At 50.9% G+C, this 15662-nt stretch overlaps 2 protein-coding genes across 4 annotated transcripts; both read left to right on the top strand.

Moving 5' to 3' along the window:
- SLC25A19 (solute carrier family 25 member 19) lies at positions 1-6967 on the top strand. Its single transcript, XM_062639842.1, has 6 exons — positions 1-169; positions 651-806; positions 2167-2337; positions 3245-3428; positions 4596-4726; positions 5849-6967. Exons 1-6 carry the CDS (start codon positions 44-46, stop codon positions 6047-6049), a joined length of 969 nt encoding a protein of 322 aa, XP_062495826.1. The 5' UTR covers positions 1-43; the 3' UTR covers positions 6050-6967.
- Positions 6968-10059: 3092 nt separating this feature from the next.
- Positions 10060-15609, top strand: MIF4GD (MIF4G domain containing). Of its 3 annotated transcripts, none has more exons than XM_062639847.1 (6): positions 10060-10165; positions 11849-11985; positions 12729-12838; positions 13106-13261; positions 13972-14064; positions 14670-15609. In XM_062639847.1, exons 2-6 carry the CDS (start codon positions 11904-11906, stop codon positions 14874-14876), a joined length of 648 nt encoding a protein of 215 aa, XP_062495831.1. In that variant the 5' UTR covers positions 10060-10165; positions 11849-11903; the 3' UTR covers positions 14877-15609. The 3 variants fall into 3 exon arrangements, with proteins under 3 accessions (XP_062495831.1, XP_062495829.1, XP_062495830.1); XM_062639845.1 differs by having other exon boundaries at positions 14649-15609; XM_062639846.1 differs by lacking the exon at positions 10060-10165 and adding an exon at positions 10263-10871 and having other exon boundaries at positions 14649-15609.
- Positions 15610-15662: the final 53 nt, after the last annotated feature.

Raw genomic sequence — 15662 nt, 5'->3', positions numbered from 1 at the left:
AGCCCCTGTTCTCCCGGGCAGGCTGCGGGGGCTCCAGGCAGGCATGGTCGGCTATGACCCCGGCTCCAGCTGCGTCTCCACGGCGGAAGCGGCTGCAGCAGGGTCAGCGTCTGGCTTCGTCACCCGGCTCCTTATCAGTCCCTTGGATGTCATCAAGATCCGGTTCCAGGTAGGGTCCTCACGGCGTGCTCGGGGTGAAGGAGCCCCTTACAGGGCATGGCCTGGGCGAATAGGTCACTTGGGCACCCAGAGAGTGCTAACGCTGCTCCTCGGCCCTCACCTCATGGTGTACAGGTTATGCAAGGTAGCAGGGCTATCCCGTGTCCACTACTTCTATTTATATAACTGAACTGGAGTGTTTGAATGGGACCTTGTGGCTTTTATAGTTTGTTTTCTTTCTCTGTCTTTATGAGTGAATCATCTTCTCTGTCTAACTGGATTTCACCATCCTCCCTACTGATTATCTTGTGTTGCATGTGTGGCTTTATTCTTTTAGAGCCCTACATAAACCACATCCCAGTCACTTCTAGGTGTGAGTCCATGGGAGGGCATTGCTTGGCTCTCGGGGCTGTGAATTCCCAAAGGCAACGCTGGAACTTGTTGAGACCTGGTGTGGAATTAGAGCAAACCTTCTCTGTGTTCTCCTCCAGCTTCAGATCGAGCAGCTCTCCTCCAAAAACCCAGGTGCGAAGTACCACAGCATCCTGCAGGCTGCACGCCGCATCTTCCGGGAAGAGGGCTTGGTCGCCTTCTGGAAGGGCCATGTTCCTGCTCAGCTGCTTTCCGTTGGCTACGGAGCTGTTCAGGTGAGGTGACCAGCCATCCCCTGGGCCCAGTGCACATACATAGGACTTGACTTTGCTCCTCTTCAGGCTGGATGCATGCACGTGATGCAGGCAGCTCCAGAGTTGCACTGTACTGATGTAAAGATGTGCAGCTGTATCTTGCTGATGGATAATTCGCAGCCCAGAAAGCCAGCCATATCCTGGGCTGCATCAAAAGGAGCATGACCAGCAGGTCGAAGGAGGTGATCCTGCCCCTTTACGCTGCTCTTGTGAGGCCTCACTGTGAGTATTGTGTGCAGTTCTGGTGTCCTCAACATAAAAAGGACATGGAACTGTTGGAACAAGTCCAGAGGAGGCCACAAGGATGATCAGGGACTGGAGCACCTCCCATATGAAGACAGGTTGAGAAAGTTGGGGCTTTTCAGCCTGGAGAAGAGAAGGCTGCGTGGAGACCTCAGAGCAGCCTTCCAGTATCTGAAGGGGGGCTATAGGGATGCTGGGGAGGGACTCTTCATTAGGGACTGTAGTGATAGGACAAGGGGTAACGGGTTAAAACTTAAACAGGGGAAGTTTAGATTGGATATTAGGAGGAAATTCTTTTCTGTGAGGGTGGTGAGGCACTGGAATGGGCTGCCCAGGGAGGTTGTGAATGCTCCATCCCTGGCAGTGTTCAAGACCAGGTTGGACGAAGCCTTGGGTGAGATGGCTTAGTGTGAGGTGTCCCTGCCCACGGTAGGGGGTTTGGAACTGGATGGTATTAAGCTCCTTTCCAACCCTAACTATTCTATGATTCTAATTCCTGAGCTTGTTGAAGCTGGAGCACAGAGCAGACCGAGTTCTGTCTGTATCTGCTGTCACAGATAACCCCATTTGTTCCTGACACTTGGGTTACCCATTCATGTTCCAAACCTGTGTAGTGGTTTTGCTTTTGTTCATGTCTCCCTAACAGCTTGTAAGGAAGAAATTAGGCTGCTGATGATGTTTTAAACCGCATTGTTATGCTTCATTTGTAACTACTAACAACATGTTTTGTGAGTAGTGGTTGAAAGAGGAATGCACGGTGTGTCTGTAATATAACAAACACTTTAGGATACACAGAGCACTGAAATGAGCTTTTCGCAGTACGAACTGCAAGACTTAGCACAAATGTCAGAGCACAGACTGTGCTGAGCATTCCCTGGGCTGCTGAGTGGTTTTTACACCTGATTCTTTGAGCACACACATGCTCAGCGTGCAAGTTGGGAAGGACTTTTGAAGGACACAGGGAGAAGGTGGTTACAGGCGGTGGGTGGAGCTATCCGGGTGAAATGAGAGAGGAGTGGGAGATCCATGTCACCGATAAGCATTGACTCCTTGACCTGTGTGTGCTTGTTCCTGCCAGTTCATGGTGTTCGAGAACATGACGCAGCTGGCACACAACGTCACCTCCTACGGCGCCCGCGACTCCTTGGTGCACTTCACCTGCGGTGGGCTGTCTGCCTGCACAGCCACTGTGGCAGTGCAGCCTCTTGACACGCTACGCACCCGCTTAGCTGCTCAGGGTGAGCCCAAGGTATGGCTTAGGGATCTGTGTGTGTTTGGGATTATCTTCCATAGCAGTAGCAATATTCCATGTGTGGGAAAATGGGAGGTTTGAAAAGTACATAACGGCCCCAGGGGTTAGCATAAAGAAGCCGGTGCTGTTATTGGGCAGTGTCTGTACTGTTGCCAAGTTATCCTCTGTGCTGTTGACAAAGGTTTCTTAATTATGTTTTGCTGCTCCTGATTTGTGTTTGACTCCTCACAGATGATCCAGAAAGGAGAAACTGTCCTTGCCAGGATAAGTCCATTTTCATCTGCCCTGTTGGCCATTTATAAATACACTCCTCTGTCTGTTGAACATTGTGGTTTTAAACTTTCTACTTGCACAGAGTCATGTTTAGATAATGATGGGGATGAGACCTGAAACCAGTCACCTTTCACTTGTATTTCGTGTTCTTGTTTATGCAAGAATTGGTCTCCATGCTAATTAGATCTGTAATAACTAGATTTATATGTGTTTGTATCAGCGCCATTAGCCTGCAGGAGACTCACAATACATATTACGTGAATTCTGTTGCAGGAGCAAGCAGAGCTGTTAAGAGAAAAATAATCTTGTCTTTGAGGCAAGTGGTCTCTGGCCTCAGCTCTGTGCCTTGTTTCTTCCCCTCAGCACAACTTGCATGTGGGATACAGTGTCAGCCCAGTGTAAAGCTAAGGATCATTAAGTTAGTCTCTGGTAGCCCAGAGGCAGGTTTAGGTTGTCAGCTTATGAGAGTCATAGGGCTGAGCTGAAAATACTGTGTGATGTGCAAAATCACTTTGTTCATTGCTTTGTGCTGAAAGTCAGATGTATTTTGGGCACTGGGAAATAACCTGCCCCTTGGTTTGTTGTTTTAAGCCTTTTCCATCAGAGAATCAGCCTCTTCTTTCTTGCCTAGATCTACCAAAACCTTCGCCATGCGGTGGTCACGATGTACCAGACAGAGGGACCTCGGACATTCTATAGAGGTTTGACCCCCACAATCATTGCTGTCTTCCCAAATGCTGGTCTCCAGTTCTCCTTCTACAACATCCTGCAACAGGTTTCTGAATGGGTGATTCCAGCTGAAGGAAAGAAAGGAGGTAGGCACCTGGGACAGTGATGTCTGATGGGGGGGGAGAGAAAGGATGAATGCTACTTTGGGAGACTGACATAAGCTCGGTTTTCTGTCCTGTTAACCTTTTCAATGTAAAATTGCCTCAATTGCTCATCTCTCATTCTTACCCCTGCACAGATAGTGCAAAAGTAAGTACAGTGAAGTTTACAGACAGTTTACAGTGAAGTTTACAGACAGCTCCTGTTATGGAATAACCATGATGGAAATGTGGATGGATGGGAAAGTGATGTGTCACAGACTCGAATACTCCTTCTTGAGCTGTGTCACGTTACTGATCCCGTGGGAAGACAGTAACGTGTCTGTTCCATTAGTTTCCATTCAATTCCTCTGTTCCTTTAGTGCTATGGGGGTGGGACTCTTGGATTTCCTCAGGAAATCTGCCTGAGTTTCCACCCCAGCTGTTCCAGAAGAGGATTCGTTCAGCCTCATTTAAAACTGCCAAACTCTTGACCTGATATTTTTATGATGCTTCCTAGCTCCCTTATAAGAGAACCTCATCCTGATGCAGCCTTTCACCTTGACAATTGTAGGTACTGGTGCCTCCTTGGGGAAGAGTGTATGCAGGATCAGCGTGTTCTTATTCCTGGATGGAATTTCTTCAGTAGAGGATCTAGACTTACCAAGATCATGTCTGCATGTTTAGTTTTAGATGGCAGAGGCTGGTGGTGGTTGTGTGCTGGGAACTCAGGTTTGTCAGGCAGAAGTCTAATGCCCCAAAACTCACTTCTCACAAGCCTCTGAACTCATCAGGCAATGCCAGCTTGTGACTTAATCCAGTCCAGAATAAGTCAGAGCAGTCAGGACTGCAAGATTTCCAGTGACTGGGCTTTTACTGGGGCAGGAAAGCTCCACCACTAGTGGCAGGTTCTCTGGTGACTGGGGTTTTTTGTGTTAAGCCACTTGGCAGAGCAGAGCAAGATGAGTGCAATGAACCAAGATGAGCTGTTACACTCTGGCCCCAGAAGACATTGCAGGCCAGATGTAGAGATGTAGATTGAGGTTCTGTGGCCCACAAAAAGGGCCTTTTTGACCTTCTTGTGCAAAGTGATCTTTAACTGAAGTCTCGTGATCTTTAATGCAAACTCCCTGCTAATCTTCTTTTCCCCTCCTGTCTCCCCTTTCTGCTTCTCAGGCAACGTTAAAAACCTTGTTTGTGGCAGCTGTGCTGGAATCATCAGCAAAACCCTCACTTACCCCTTCGACTTGTTCAAGAAGCGACTGCAAGTGCGTGGCTTTGAGCAGGCCCGGGCAGCCTTTGGGCAGGTGAAAAATGTAGGAATTCCCTGATTTTTAAGAGTATGGATTTGTGAGATCATCCAGGTCCAGCCCACCAGTGATGATTCACCAGTGGTACCTCTTGTGTTCGCATTTGGGTTAGGAGTTCCTCGTGAACTTGCTCTTGCCCATCTCTGTCTGTTGGTTGTCTTGAAGCTGGGGATGATTGAAGCAGGGAAACGGGGTTGGTATACTTAGTTTCTAGTTGCAGCTTGGTAGTTCTGATTCAGGACTGCATTCCTAGCAGAGGATGACACTGGCTTTATGCTGGGATCACCTGGCTGTCAGGATCCTCTTCTGCAGTTAATATTTTGACACAAGGAATAGGCACCAAGTGTTCAGCATATGTCTTATGTACCAGAACATCCTGAAATTCAAAGCACATTAAATACCTCTGGTGTTCTTTAGCACCTTCCTCTGTGCTCTGTTTGTCTTACAGTGTATTTCACCTTGAAATAATGCTGTAAGACAAATACAGATCCTTCAAGTAACTCTCTCTTTCTTCACATGACATGTGGAAAATGTCTTTTTTTCCTTCAAATTCCTTGGATCTGAGAAGCAGATCAGTCTGTACCGCAAGAAACTCAGAGATAAGAACTTGAAGTCTTAACCCATTGCATTGGATGCTTTTCCAGTAAGGTTCAGAAGTTGTTCTTAGCGCTGATGTGTCACAAGATGTTAAAACTTCCCTGGGACACGATGACATGCGGATGGCTATTTTTGAGGCTTGTGTTTTCTTTCTGTCAGGAAACTGGAAAAGTCCCTTTTTAGAGAGTGAAGGAGATGGAAAACAGCAGCACAACCTGAAATAACCACTGCATAAACTTGTACCATGAATAATACTTGTGGTTGCAGCATGAAGATTTTAGGGGCACTCAATTAGAATGATCTGCATAAGCCATTGCTGATGCAAAACACATGGCTTTCTTCCACCCCACTTGCTACAGACTGGCTCTCAATTCATTTCATTATAATAGCCAGAAAGGCATTTCATTATAATAGCAGAAAAACATCCCATTTTTGTGGGATATTTGGGGATCTCGGTGTTCTTTTCCAGGTAAAGTTGTCCTGGAGTTTCCTTATTTAACCCTTTTGCCATCTCTCTCCCAGGTGCGGGTGTACAGCGGTCTCCTGGACTGCATAAGGCAGATCATGCGAGAGGAGGGCCCGGGTGGATTCTTTAAGGGCCTCTCACCCAGCTTGCTGAAGGCTGCTGTCTCTACTGGCCTTACCTTCTTCTGGTATGAGCTGTTCTGCAGCCTCCTGTGCTCCCTGAAGACTGCCGATAGCATTGCAAGGAAGGAACGCTGAAAGGGGCATGTCTGTGGCTACCTGAGGCCCTCCTAGAGGAGGGGAAACTGATGGGCTTTGCTCTGTCATGAGCACGTTGGGAATGTCAGAGTTCCCAGAGCTCCATCAGCCTGTAGGAAATCACCTCCTGGGACCAAGCAGAAGGAGAAGGCAGCTGCAGTTCTGCTGAAGACACTGAACTGCTTTGCTGGAAGCTGTTCAACTGAGCACTTTTTTCCTCTGTTTCCTCTAATATCAGCACGCATTTAGTGGAGAGAGGGGGGAACCAAAGCAGAAAACTACCTGCTGTAAAGAGGCACCTGCTGAAGCGGGTGTATTCCTGTGCTTGCCCTGGATCACAAATTGGGATCCTGGTGTAGCTGGTGCTGCTTATCCAACCTAACACCACTTCCTATGGCTACATCCACACAGCTGTGTTTCCTTGCTCTCTGGACTGCTGTTTGCACTGTGTTCTTTTCTTGGTGTAGCACAGGCAGCTCTGCTGCTGTTGTGAAGTCAACTCAAACCTTCTTAGTGTCACACAACCTCAGTTTTCCTTTTCTTTGCTGCCAGCTGCTGCTTCTTGCTTACCACTTGAATCAGCCACCTGAAACACAGCATTTTCTGGTGGATCACACCCAGACTTGCTCTTCTTTTAACTCTGATGAGCTTGATTGTATCCAAAGTGCCCATTTCTCTTCTTGCACGTCTTACCACACATCTCTTGGGGTTCTGCATTGCCTCAGTCACACTTTTGCAATTCAATCTGCAGATTAAGAACCCCTCTCTAAGGGAATTCAACGCACAAGCCCTATTCTTTAGGGTTCTTTGCTTCAATGCAGTGAGTAACCAAATGCTGTGTAGAGTTCTAGAAATATTTAAGTGGGAATAATGAAGGAAAAGTCCTGTGGAAACTAGTAAATACCTATTATTATTATTATTATTATTATTATTATTATTATTATTATTATTATTATTATTTAATACCACCTTTGAATGTTTCCAGCAAGTATATCTGCTCAAAACCTTTCTGAATCTCACTCCTCCTGTGGTGCTAATAGCTGAAAGTGTTTTGACAAGCTAAGCTGAAGTGAAAGGACTGAGCATCAGATGGAAATTGCTTGGCTCAGAATGGTGTTTGACAAGGAAAGGGTGATGGAATTAGAGCTTGGGAAGTGATGTTCTGCAGTTTCAGAGGTTTTAGGGATGCTTTGAAAACCCAACAAAACAACGACCCAGCAGCTCTGATTTACGTAACAGGGAAAAGAGGGAAATTGCTTTCTTCCTCCTCTTTCACTGTTTTTCCAGGCTGAGCAGGGTGTGGTTGGACCAGTTACGGAATGCAGACTCTGAGGAAGAGCTGCTGTGATACAAAAGCCTGTCAGTCATCTGGTGAGTGGTGGATGGGGCAGAGCACTGCTGTTATTTAGAGGATGGTTTGATAGCTTTTCTCTTCATACAGAGCTTCCCATGGCTCTTTTGCAGTATCCAGGGTGTTAATCCTAGATGTTGGCCACATTCCAACGTGACCAGTTCCATTCTTCTGATGCAACTTCTGGCAATTTTGAGCATATCAGCATTGCTCCCTTATCCTGTGCTATTGTGAGAGGCTGGTTCCGAAGAGCAGCTGTTTCACTGGTATCTGAGGTAACCAGAGAGATTCCTTGCAAGCCCAGGCCAAATAACTTGGTGTCTGCTGTGGTTTGAGATGTTGGAGTGTGAAGTGGCTGTTTGCAGGTGACTTTGAGAACTGTTTAAATTTAAATCCACTGAGCAGTGGTGGTGGCAGGCAGGAGGCTCATACAGGAGCCTTAAAGAGGGAGTATTAGCTGCATGTACTCCAAAAATGCATAGTTTTGCTTATTGGAGATAGTACAAAGAATGTGGAGTAAAGTGTCTCAAAGTGCCTCAATCTGAGTGGCATTTTCCTGTGTTATTTAAGCTGAGATTCCCCCCAAATCTTAACTATATTTTGCCTTTGTTTCTTGTTCATCTCTTGTTCTTGGAAAGACATCACAGCCAGTGATGGACTTACCCTCATGCCATCCTTCCAATGAGAGAAACATCTCATTGTGAAGCAGAGTCAGACAGGCTGGGATTGTTACTGGCTTTTGGCTGCTGGTACAGAGGAGTGCTGTCATGGGTAGCAGGGACAGGACTGGCCACAGCAGGTTTCTGTGCTCTCTTAGGCTCCCATAGGAAATCAGGCCTCATCCATCCTGTGTAAACCTTACAAGACTCTTTGTTTTTCACTTTATATCAAAGAGCTGCTGTTAAACTGCACAAAATAGGGGGAAACTGGTGAGGACTCAGCAGTGGGAATTGCAGCCTCTGGAAGGGGTGGGGGAGTTGCTTTGGTTGTCATAGGGGTAAAGAATAAAGAAGAGAAGACTGCGGAGACAGTGCTCCTTGAGTGTTCTGTGGAGCTTAAGGTGATGCAGCTCTAGGGGCATGTAACTTGGCTGCTGTGCATGGAGAGCAGCAGTGGAGGGTGCAGAGCAGCTTTTCCTTCTGGGATAGTTTTTTCCTCCACTGCATTAAATACACTTGCCTCCATCCAACAGATGGCAAAGGTGGAGTTGAAGATGCCAGTCTGTGGAAGAGACACTCCTGGTCAGGAGCTTCAGCACACAGCCTGGTTTGTTGTTTTCTCTTTGGGAATGACTGATTTAGCACTAGGAGGACAGGTCTTACTTGTGATGCTGATTGAAGCCATTTCCTTGAATTTGAGGAGCAGGAGATAGGAGAGATCTGCAGTCACCTTGTTCTCTGTTGTGGGGGACAGATCTGCTCTCAGATACTCCACACGGTGAGTGACTCGCTGTCAATCTGTGCCAGGTTTTTCCCATTGGGATGGCTGGGATTTCCCTCTGATGTCATCCTGTCAGGGGGATCTGCGTTGCCTGTGATTGTGTTAGCTTTCTAATAGTGCCTTACACCATCAGAACATCCAAAAGGACTTCAGCAGGGAAGGCCGAGCTGTGCTGTGGTTGTTGCTCTTAGCTGGCCTCAGGCAGGAGGACACAGATGCACAAGTTCTGTGGTGGACACAGTGTCCTCCAACAGTGAGTCCTGGGACACTGTTCTTGGAAGGCTCCTCCAGAGGGTGGCTTGTGAAAAGAAATGGATGTTTGACAGTCAGGCTCGGAATAGATAGTTCTTAGTTTGGGTTTAAGTTTCTCATGTGATGTAGTTGGATTGTCTGAGGTGTTTTGTTGTGTTTCCTGAGTGGATCTGTTGCAGCTGCTGTTGGAAGGTGTCCGAGCACAATGTGTGCTACCTTTGAGGCAAGGTACAGTAAATACTTTATGCTCCCGTCTGGCTACAGTTCCTTTATTCCTTCCCTCCTGAATATTCGGGTGGATCCCATGGGATCGCTGTGCCCCCCTCCTACCCTGGGGGAGGACAGCCAGGCCATGGTGCGGGGCACTAGGAGGGTCTGGTTTTTCTTCCCTATCACTGGCTCCTGGGAGCCATCTCATCCCCTCTGTGATAATGGGGTGATGCTTTGGGTATAGCTGCACCCAGGGGGATCGGTGGAGCGGGATCTCCAGCCCAGTCCCACCTCTGTGCCCCAGAGGGTCAAGCGGAAGCTCATGGGTGGGAGCCCCACACCGTGGTGGATGAGTCCTGGCTTGGTCTGTACCGAGCCGGAAAGTTCCCAAACCACTCATTCTGGTTTCCTGAGCTGTTCCTGGCTGCTCTGCTCCTGTCTAAGTGCTGCCGAGCCTTCCCCTTGAGGAGGTGACACAGTTGGGAGTGAAGCGATGAGGATGCTCCCGTTGCAGTGAGTTGCTTTAAAGCCTCTCCCCTCATATTTTCCCCATGTGTTTTTCCACAGCCGGGGGGAGCGGACTGACCGCGGCTCGCAGCGGGACAGCGGCGGGGGCCCGGGCGGTGCTCCCGACGTGGGACCGGGACACACCGGGAAGTGCGGCCGGGGGGGAGCCGCGGTGCCCCGGAGCTCGCAGGCGGTGGCGCTGCGGCGGCGGCCGCGGCTCGCCCGGCCCGGCCCGGCCCGGCCCTCCCCCGGCTCGGGCGAGGAAATGACCTAAGAGGAAACCGGGGCCGCGGCGGGGCCCGGGGCGCTCCCGCGATGCGCCCGCGGCCGGAGGAGCCAGCGGGGCGGCCCGGCAGGTCGGTGGCGCTGGGCACGGCTCCCCCCGCCCTGCCCTGGTCGCGGGGCTGGGGCGAGGCGGCGGCGGGGGGTACCCGGGCACAGAGGGGTCCCGGTGCTGCGGGCTCCATCGGTGGGGATGGGACGGGGGTCCCCGAGGTGGTTGTGCCCTTCGGAGGAGACTTCGCTGCTCTTCGCCCTCTGCTTGTGGTGGCCGCGGCACGTCCTGCCCTTCCCACAGGGATTGACCCGCTGCGATGCAGCCGGTCGAGGACACCAACCCCAACCACACAAGTCCCCAGGATAGCTCGTCTAGTGGGGACCACTGGAGTAGTTGGTACCCGCGGGTGATGCTGTGCCTGGAGTCACCCACTGCCACCAGTCCTTCACACACGGTGGTCCTGGCTGGTTTGCACTCGGGGCAGGGTTGTTTGGCACAGCAGCTCCAAGCAGCCTTGCCCATCCCCGGGGAGCTGCGGGGATGCTGTGGGAGCGGCGCTGGGCGGTGGTGACAGACGCTGCCGGACGGGCTCGGGCGCTTCAGCTTCGCTGTGTGCGGCGCTGAGCTGTCGCCAGGTTCCTTCAGCACAGCGATGCTGCTGCTGCTGCTGGGACCCGGGGCTGGAGAGGCCGGATGGAAGGTGTTTGTCACCCAGGCATGGCACGGAGGGCACAGAGCTGCTTGTGAATCCATCTGGGAAAGAGACTTCAGTGCTGGTCCCACAGGTAACCCTGTGTAGGTGGCAGTTTTGGCTGTGGGAGCAGTGTTGGCTGTTGTCACCCCATGGGGCAGGAGGGGAGGGCAGAGCCTCTACCCACTGCTCTCTGCTCCGAGGTACTGTGTCTATGTGCCCCATGCTTCCAAAGGGTGATGGGCTTTTTGGCTTTAATCCCTGTCAGGACCTATTTGCAGTGAGGGATGAGTAACAGCAGAGGAATTTCAAGCTGGCAAAACCCATTTGGCTGAGTGCCCTCCCCATGTGTGTGCTGTGGGTCTGGCCAGCCCAGCAGTTTGTGTTGAGCAGCTCATCTTGTATGTGTGTGTGTGTGTGTGTTAGAGAAGCCCTTCCTCTCTGTGCCATAACTCTGTGCTGTCTTTAGTGTATCACAAAGCAGCAGCAAATTAATCTGGAGGCTCTTTAGGAGCAGCGCTGGTCCTGCATAGAGCTGTGCTTGGCTGCAGTGGGATGGGATGGGATGGGATGGGGTAGGAGCTGGTGGGGATTTGGTTGCAGAGCGTGCTGTGTCTCGATGAGGGAGCCTGGTTGTGGTGCAGGGGCTGCTCTGGATCCTTAGGTGCTGGGTTGGATTCCTCCCAGGCTTTTGTGTGACACCAGCTGAGCTGGTGTGTTAAAGGCACAGGGAGCAGCTGCACTGGGTGCTCCTGTGTGTGTCCCTGTGATAAAGCCTTCCGAGGCGAGATAGGTGTATTTTGGGGCTGTCTTGGTGTGCTGTGCCCTGTGAACCTGCAAATCAACAGGCTGCAACACATTTCATACCAGAAGAACATAAAGGCTCAGAAGATTAAGTCCTGTCATAGGAAACAAGGCTTAAAAGGATGTGGAGGAAGACTTTGCTCAGATGTAGGGCTGGTGGGAGCTGTCATGATAACAGCCTGTGCACCAGCACCAGATGAGATTTGCCAATGGCTGGGTGAAGGTCTGCCTCTGACCAACTATGCTGTGTATGTGTTCTTTCCCCAGGGACTGACACTAGCCCATCCAGTGCCCTGACTCTTGCCCTTGGAGGAAGCCAGTCATGGGGGAAACAGGCAAAGAAGAATATAAAATACAGTCATTTGATGCCGAGACACAGAAGCTGCTGAAAACAGCCCTCAAAGGTCAGCAGGCTTTGTACTTACTCCTCTGCTGCAGTTTGGCATGCACATGAGGCTGGACCCCTGTAAGGAACACCCAGTATTCAGTGTAGAAGAGCTGTTCTGCGAACACTGATCATCCCTGACTGGGTCCTGTTGGTGAATCTTCTCTGGGAAGGTCTTTGCTCCCCCCTCTTTTTACCCCCTCTCGCCTTCTCCCCAGTGTTTAATGGTGCTGCTGTTCAAACTCAGCTCCTGGTTCTCATCACTGGGATTCTCTCTGATTTCGGGGTACCCCCTCTCCTGCCCTAACTCAGCATCTCTGCCCAGGCCTGGCCTCTCATCCCTCTCCAGCACCCTATTCCTGCTCACTGTCCCTCCATGCTGTGGGGTCATCTCCTGCTCACTGGTCAAAGCCCTGCAGGAGTTTGCCCATCTAGCTCTCACTAACCCAGCTTTGAAGCAGTGCTGGGATTTCACATTCAGATCAACTTGCTTCCAGTATTATCTGCGTTTTCCATCACTTTCCCACCATGATGGCTGTGTCTCCAGCCTGGGAGGACCATGCACCACTGGAGCTGGTGTCTCCAAAGCAGCTGGTGTGTGAGAAGGGGCTGGGACTCTTGATGTGGGAGCAAGCGTGAGGTTTTGCACCATATAACATGGTTGTACCAGGATCCACACTGACCTTGATTGCTTTCTAGGTACTCCAAAGCAAGCAGGACATGAAGGGTGCTGGCTCCTGACAGTGCTTCTCCTCTTTGCAGACCCCAGCAACGTGGACCTGGAGAAAGTGGCCAATATCATAGTGGACCAGTCCCTCAAAGACTGTGTGTTCAGCAAGGAGGCAGGGCGCATCTGCTACACCATCATCCAGGTGAGAGCTCCTCGTGTCTGGTCCTTGGGCTGGGCCAGGAGAGGCTTTGCCCCAGCCCTGTGCCATGACCCCTGAGCTCTTCTGCTGCTTGCCCCTTGCTGTGGCAGCATCCAGATGAGCAGCAGTGAGCACAGGCTGCAGCTTTCCTGCCTCTGGGGGCAGTCACAGGAGGGTATCTATGTGGTCCTGCATCCCCCAAGGAGCAGCATCCCCCTGCCCCTCTCACACCCCCAGTTCATGCCTCCATCCTGCTTTGTGGGCTCATAGGCAGAGAGCAAACAAGTTGGGCAGAGCATCTTCCGGAGGAGCCTGCTGAACCGGCTGCAGCAGGAGTACAAGGACCGGGAGGAGCTGCGCACCCGCTCGCTCCAGGCCTGGATCTGCTACGTCACCTTCATCTGCAACATCTTCGACTACCTGAGGGTGAGGAGCAGGAGCTGAGGCCGCTGCCTGGGGGTGCCAGAGGGGCCTGGGTGTTCAGAGTTGCCAGGGCTGGGGTGGTGGATGGGTGCTGAATGGAGCCCCAGGGCCGTGGCTCAGCAGTGGGAGCCAGAGCCGGTTCTCAGCACAAGGATGCTGCTGGAGCTTGTGATACCTACAGGCAAGCAAACAGGCTTGGAGAGGCAGAGCCCTCTCCAGGAACAATCACAAAGTCTGAGCTTCCCCATTTTGTACCTGGTGTTTGAAAGCCCCTGTTTTGTCTGCTCCCAGATGTCCCAGATTGAACTGGTTTAGTCCTGGGTGGACCTGTGGGTGCTGATATAATTACTAGCCCATGTACTGACAGAGCTTGTCTGCAAACCTTTGCTGCAGTGTGTGTGCTTGGAGTAGATGTAAATTTGATGCAAGCAGAGCTGCAGGCAGGAAAACGCTGTTGCAACAAGTGCATTTCCCATGATTACCTGCTTCTATTTAAAAATAGGTGTTTTTCACATCATTTGTTCAGCTTCTCTGGCTCCTGGAGACTCAAGTGTCTGGTCTCCTACGGGAATCCCACCAGTACACAGTTCAGCAGCACAACTGAATGCTGCTCCCTTCTCCTTTGAAGAGCAGCACTGGGACAGCTATATAGAATAGCTGCAGACTCCTCCCTTTCTGCCCCCAAGCTGATGATGGCTTCTGCCTCCTTGCAGGTGAACAACATGCCTATGATGGCTCTGGTGAACCCTGTTTATGACTGTCTGTTCCGGCTGGCACAGCCCGACAGCCTGTGCAAGGAGGAAGAGGTGAGTGCAGGGAAGAGGGATGCTGATGTGCCTGGGTCCTGCTGAGAACCAGCAAAAGGCACAGCCTGGGGGGATGCAGGAGGGAGAGCTGCCTCCTGGGATGTGCCGGAAGAAGGGTTTGCAGCCTGGGAGGAGGCAGGATGGAGGTGCTGGTTCCGACTCCCCTGCCCAGGCTGCGCGTCCTCCCTTGGAGCAGCTTTCCTCCCCACTGCCAAAATGTCATCACTGTAGATCCAGCAACAGAGCTGGAAGCAGGGATTTTCTGGTGCTACACAGGTTCAGTCCCATCATGTGAGAAAAACACAGATGATTCCCCCATTCCCACAGAACCAGCTGCTTTTCCAGCATTCCCAACTGGTGGACATCTGGAAAAGCAGCTGCCACATTGGTGTGCTGAGGCATTGCAGCACTGGGAGGTGGTGGCAGGCAGCTGCAGTTGCTCACAGCAACTTTGGGGAAGCAGAACTATCACCTCTTGGAACTCCAGAACAGAGGGAATGGGATGAGTTGGTCCATAAGTGACTGAGGGGAACCTCTACAGATGTGCCAGAGCTCTCCATTCCCTTCATCTCTTCCTCCTGAAGGTGGACTGCTTGGTTCTACAGCTCCACCGCATCGGCGAGCAGCTGGAGAAGATGAACTCCCAGCGGATGGATGAGCTCTTCTCCCTCCTCCGGGATGGTTTCCTCCTGCAGGAGGGGCTCAGCTCCCTGTCCCAGCTCCTGCTGCTGGAGATCATCGAGTTCCGAGCTGCCGACTGGAAGATGACGGATGCTGCCCAGAAGTACTATTACAGCGAAGTGACAGATTAAGCTCTGCAGCAGAGGGGAGATGTCCCCAGCACCTTCACCAGCAAGCTTCATACCAAGTTTGAGTTTCCTTTCACATTAATGTTCTTCTAGCACTTCCTATAAATAGGGCTTCTATTGGGTAGAGCCTCTGGGCACTCTGTCAGGCTGCAACTGGCACTAACCTGACTTCGGAGGTTGGGAGAGGTGGGAAGGGCACATTTAACCCAGGAGCTCTCCCATTGATTTTGGCTGACATTGGGCTGCTGCCAGCAAAGGGCAAGCTTTGAGTTTCTAGCTCAAACCAGCATTTTGTGAGTGTTAAAAGCACAATTTAGGCTGAGGACATTTTGGTTTATCCAAGGGCTGTGGGAAGCAGAGGGGAAATCAATCCCAGCTCAGGTTGTACCCGGTTCTCCGGGACAAGTCACACAAAACACCGTGGCCTCACAAACAGCTCAACCAAGTGCTATTTTTCCCAGGCTCCTTCCAGCACCTGCATGCACACAGCCACGAGTACCTGCCACAGGGCTCTAGTAGCTGGTTCTAGAGAACCCAACTACTCACGTGTAGTTCTTTACTACATGCGCAGGTCCCTGAGCACATGTGGCCAGGCACAGGTTTTGTAAGTTTTATACAACTGTCCTGTTTTATCCAACTTTAGGGAATTTCAACTCTGGAATGTTTCTTACAATAGAAGAAAAGAAACAAAATAGTCTATTGAAGGATTTTTTCTAATAAAAGTTTTCCACTAACATGCCCTGCTTTCTGTCTGCGCAGCTGCTGGGCTTTACTTAAAGGTTACTCCTG

This window comes from Pezoporus occidentalis, unplaced genomic scaffold (genome assembly GCF_034315485.1).
Source record: "Pezoporus occidentalis ecotype Australia unplaced genomic scaffold, CSIRO_AGI_Poc_V1 ctg62, whole genome shotgun sequence".
Lineage (NCBI taxonomy): Eukaryota > Metazoa > Chordata > Aves > Psittaciformes > Psittacidae > Pezoporus > Pezoporus occidentalis.
Note: the sequence above shows the minus strand (reverse complement) of the source record. Positions and strands in the feature narration are given on the sequence as shown.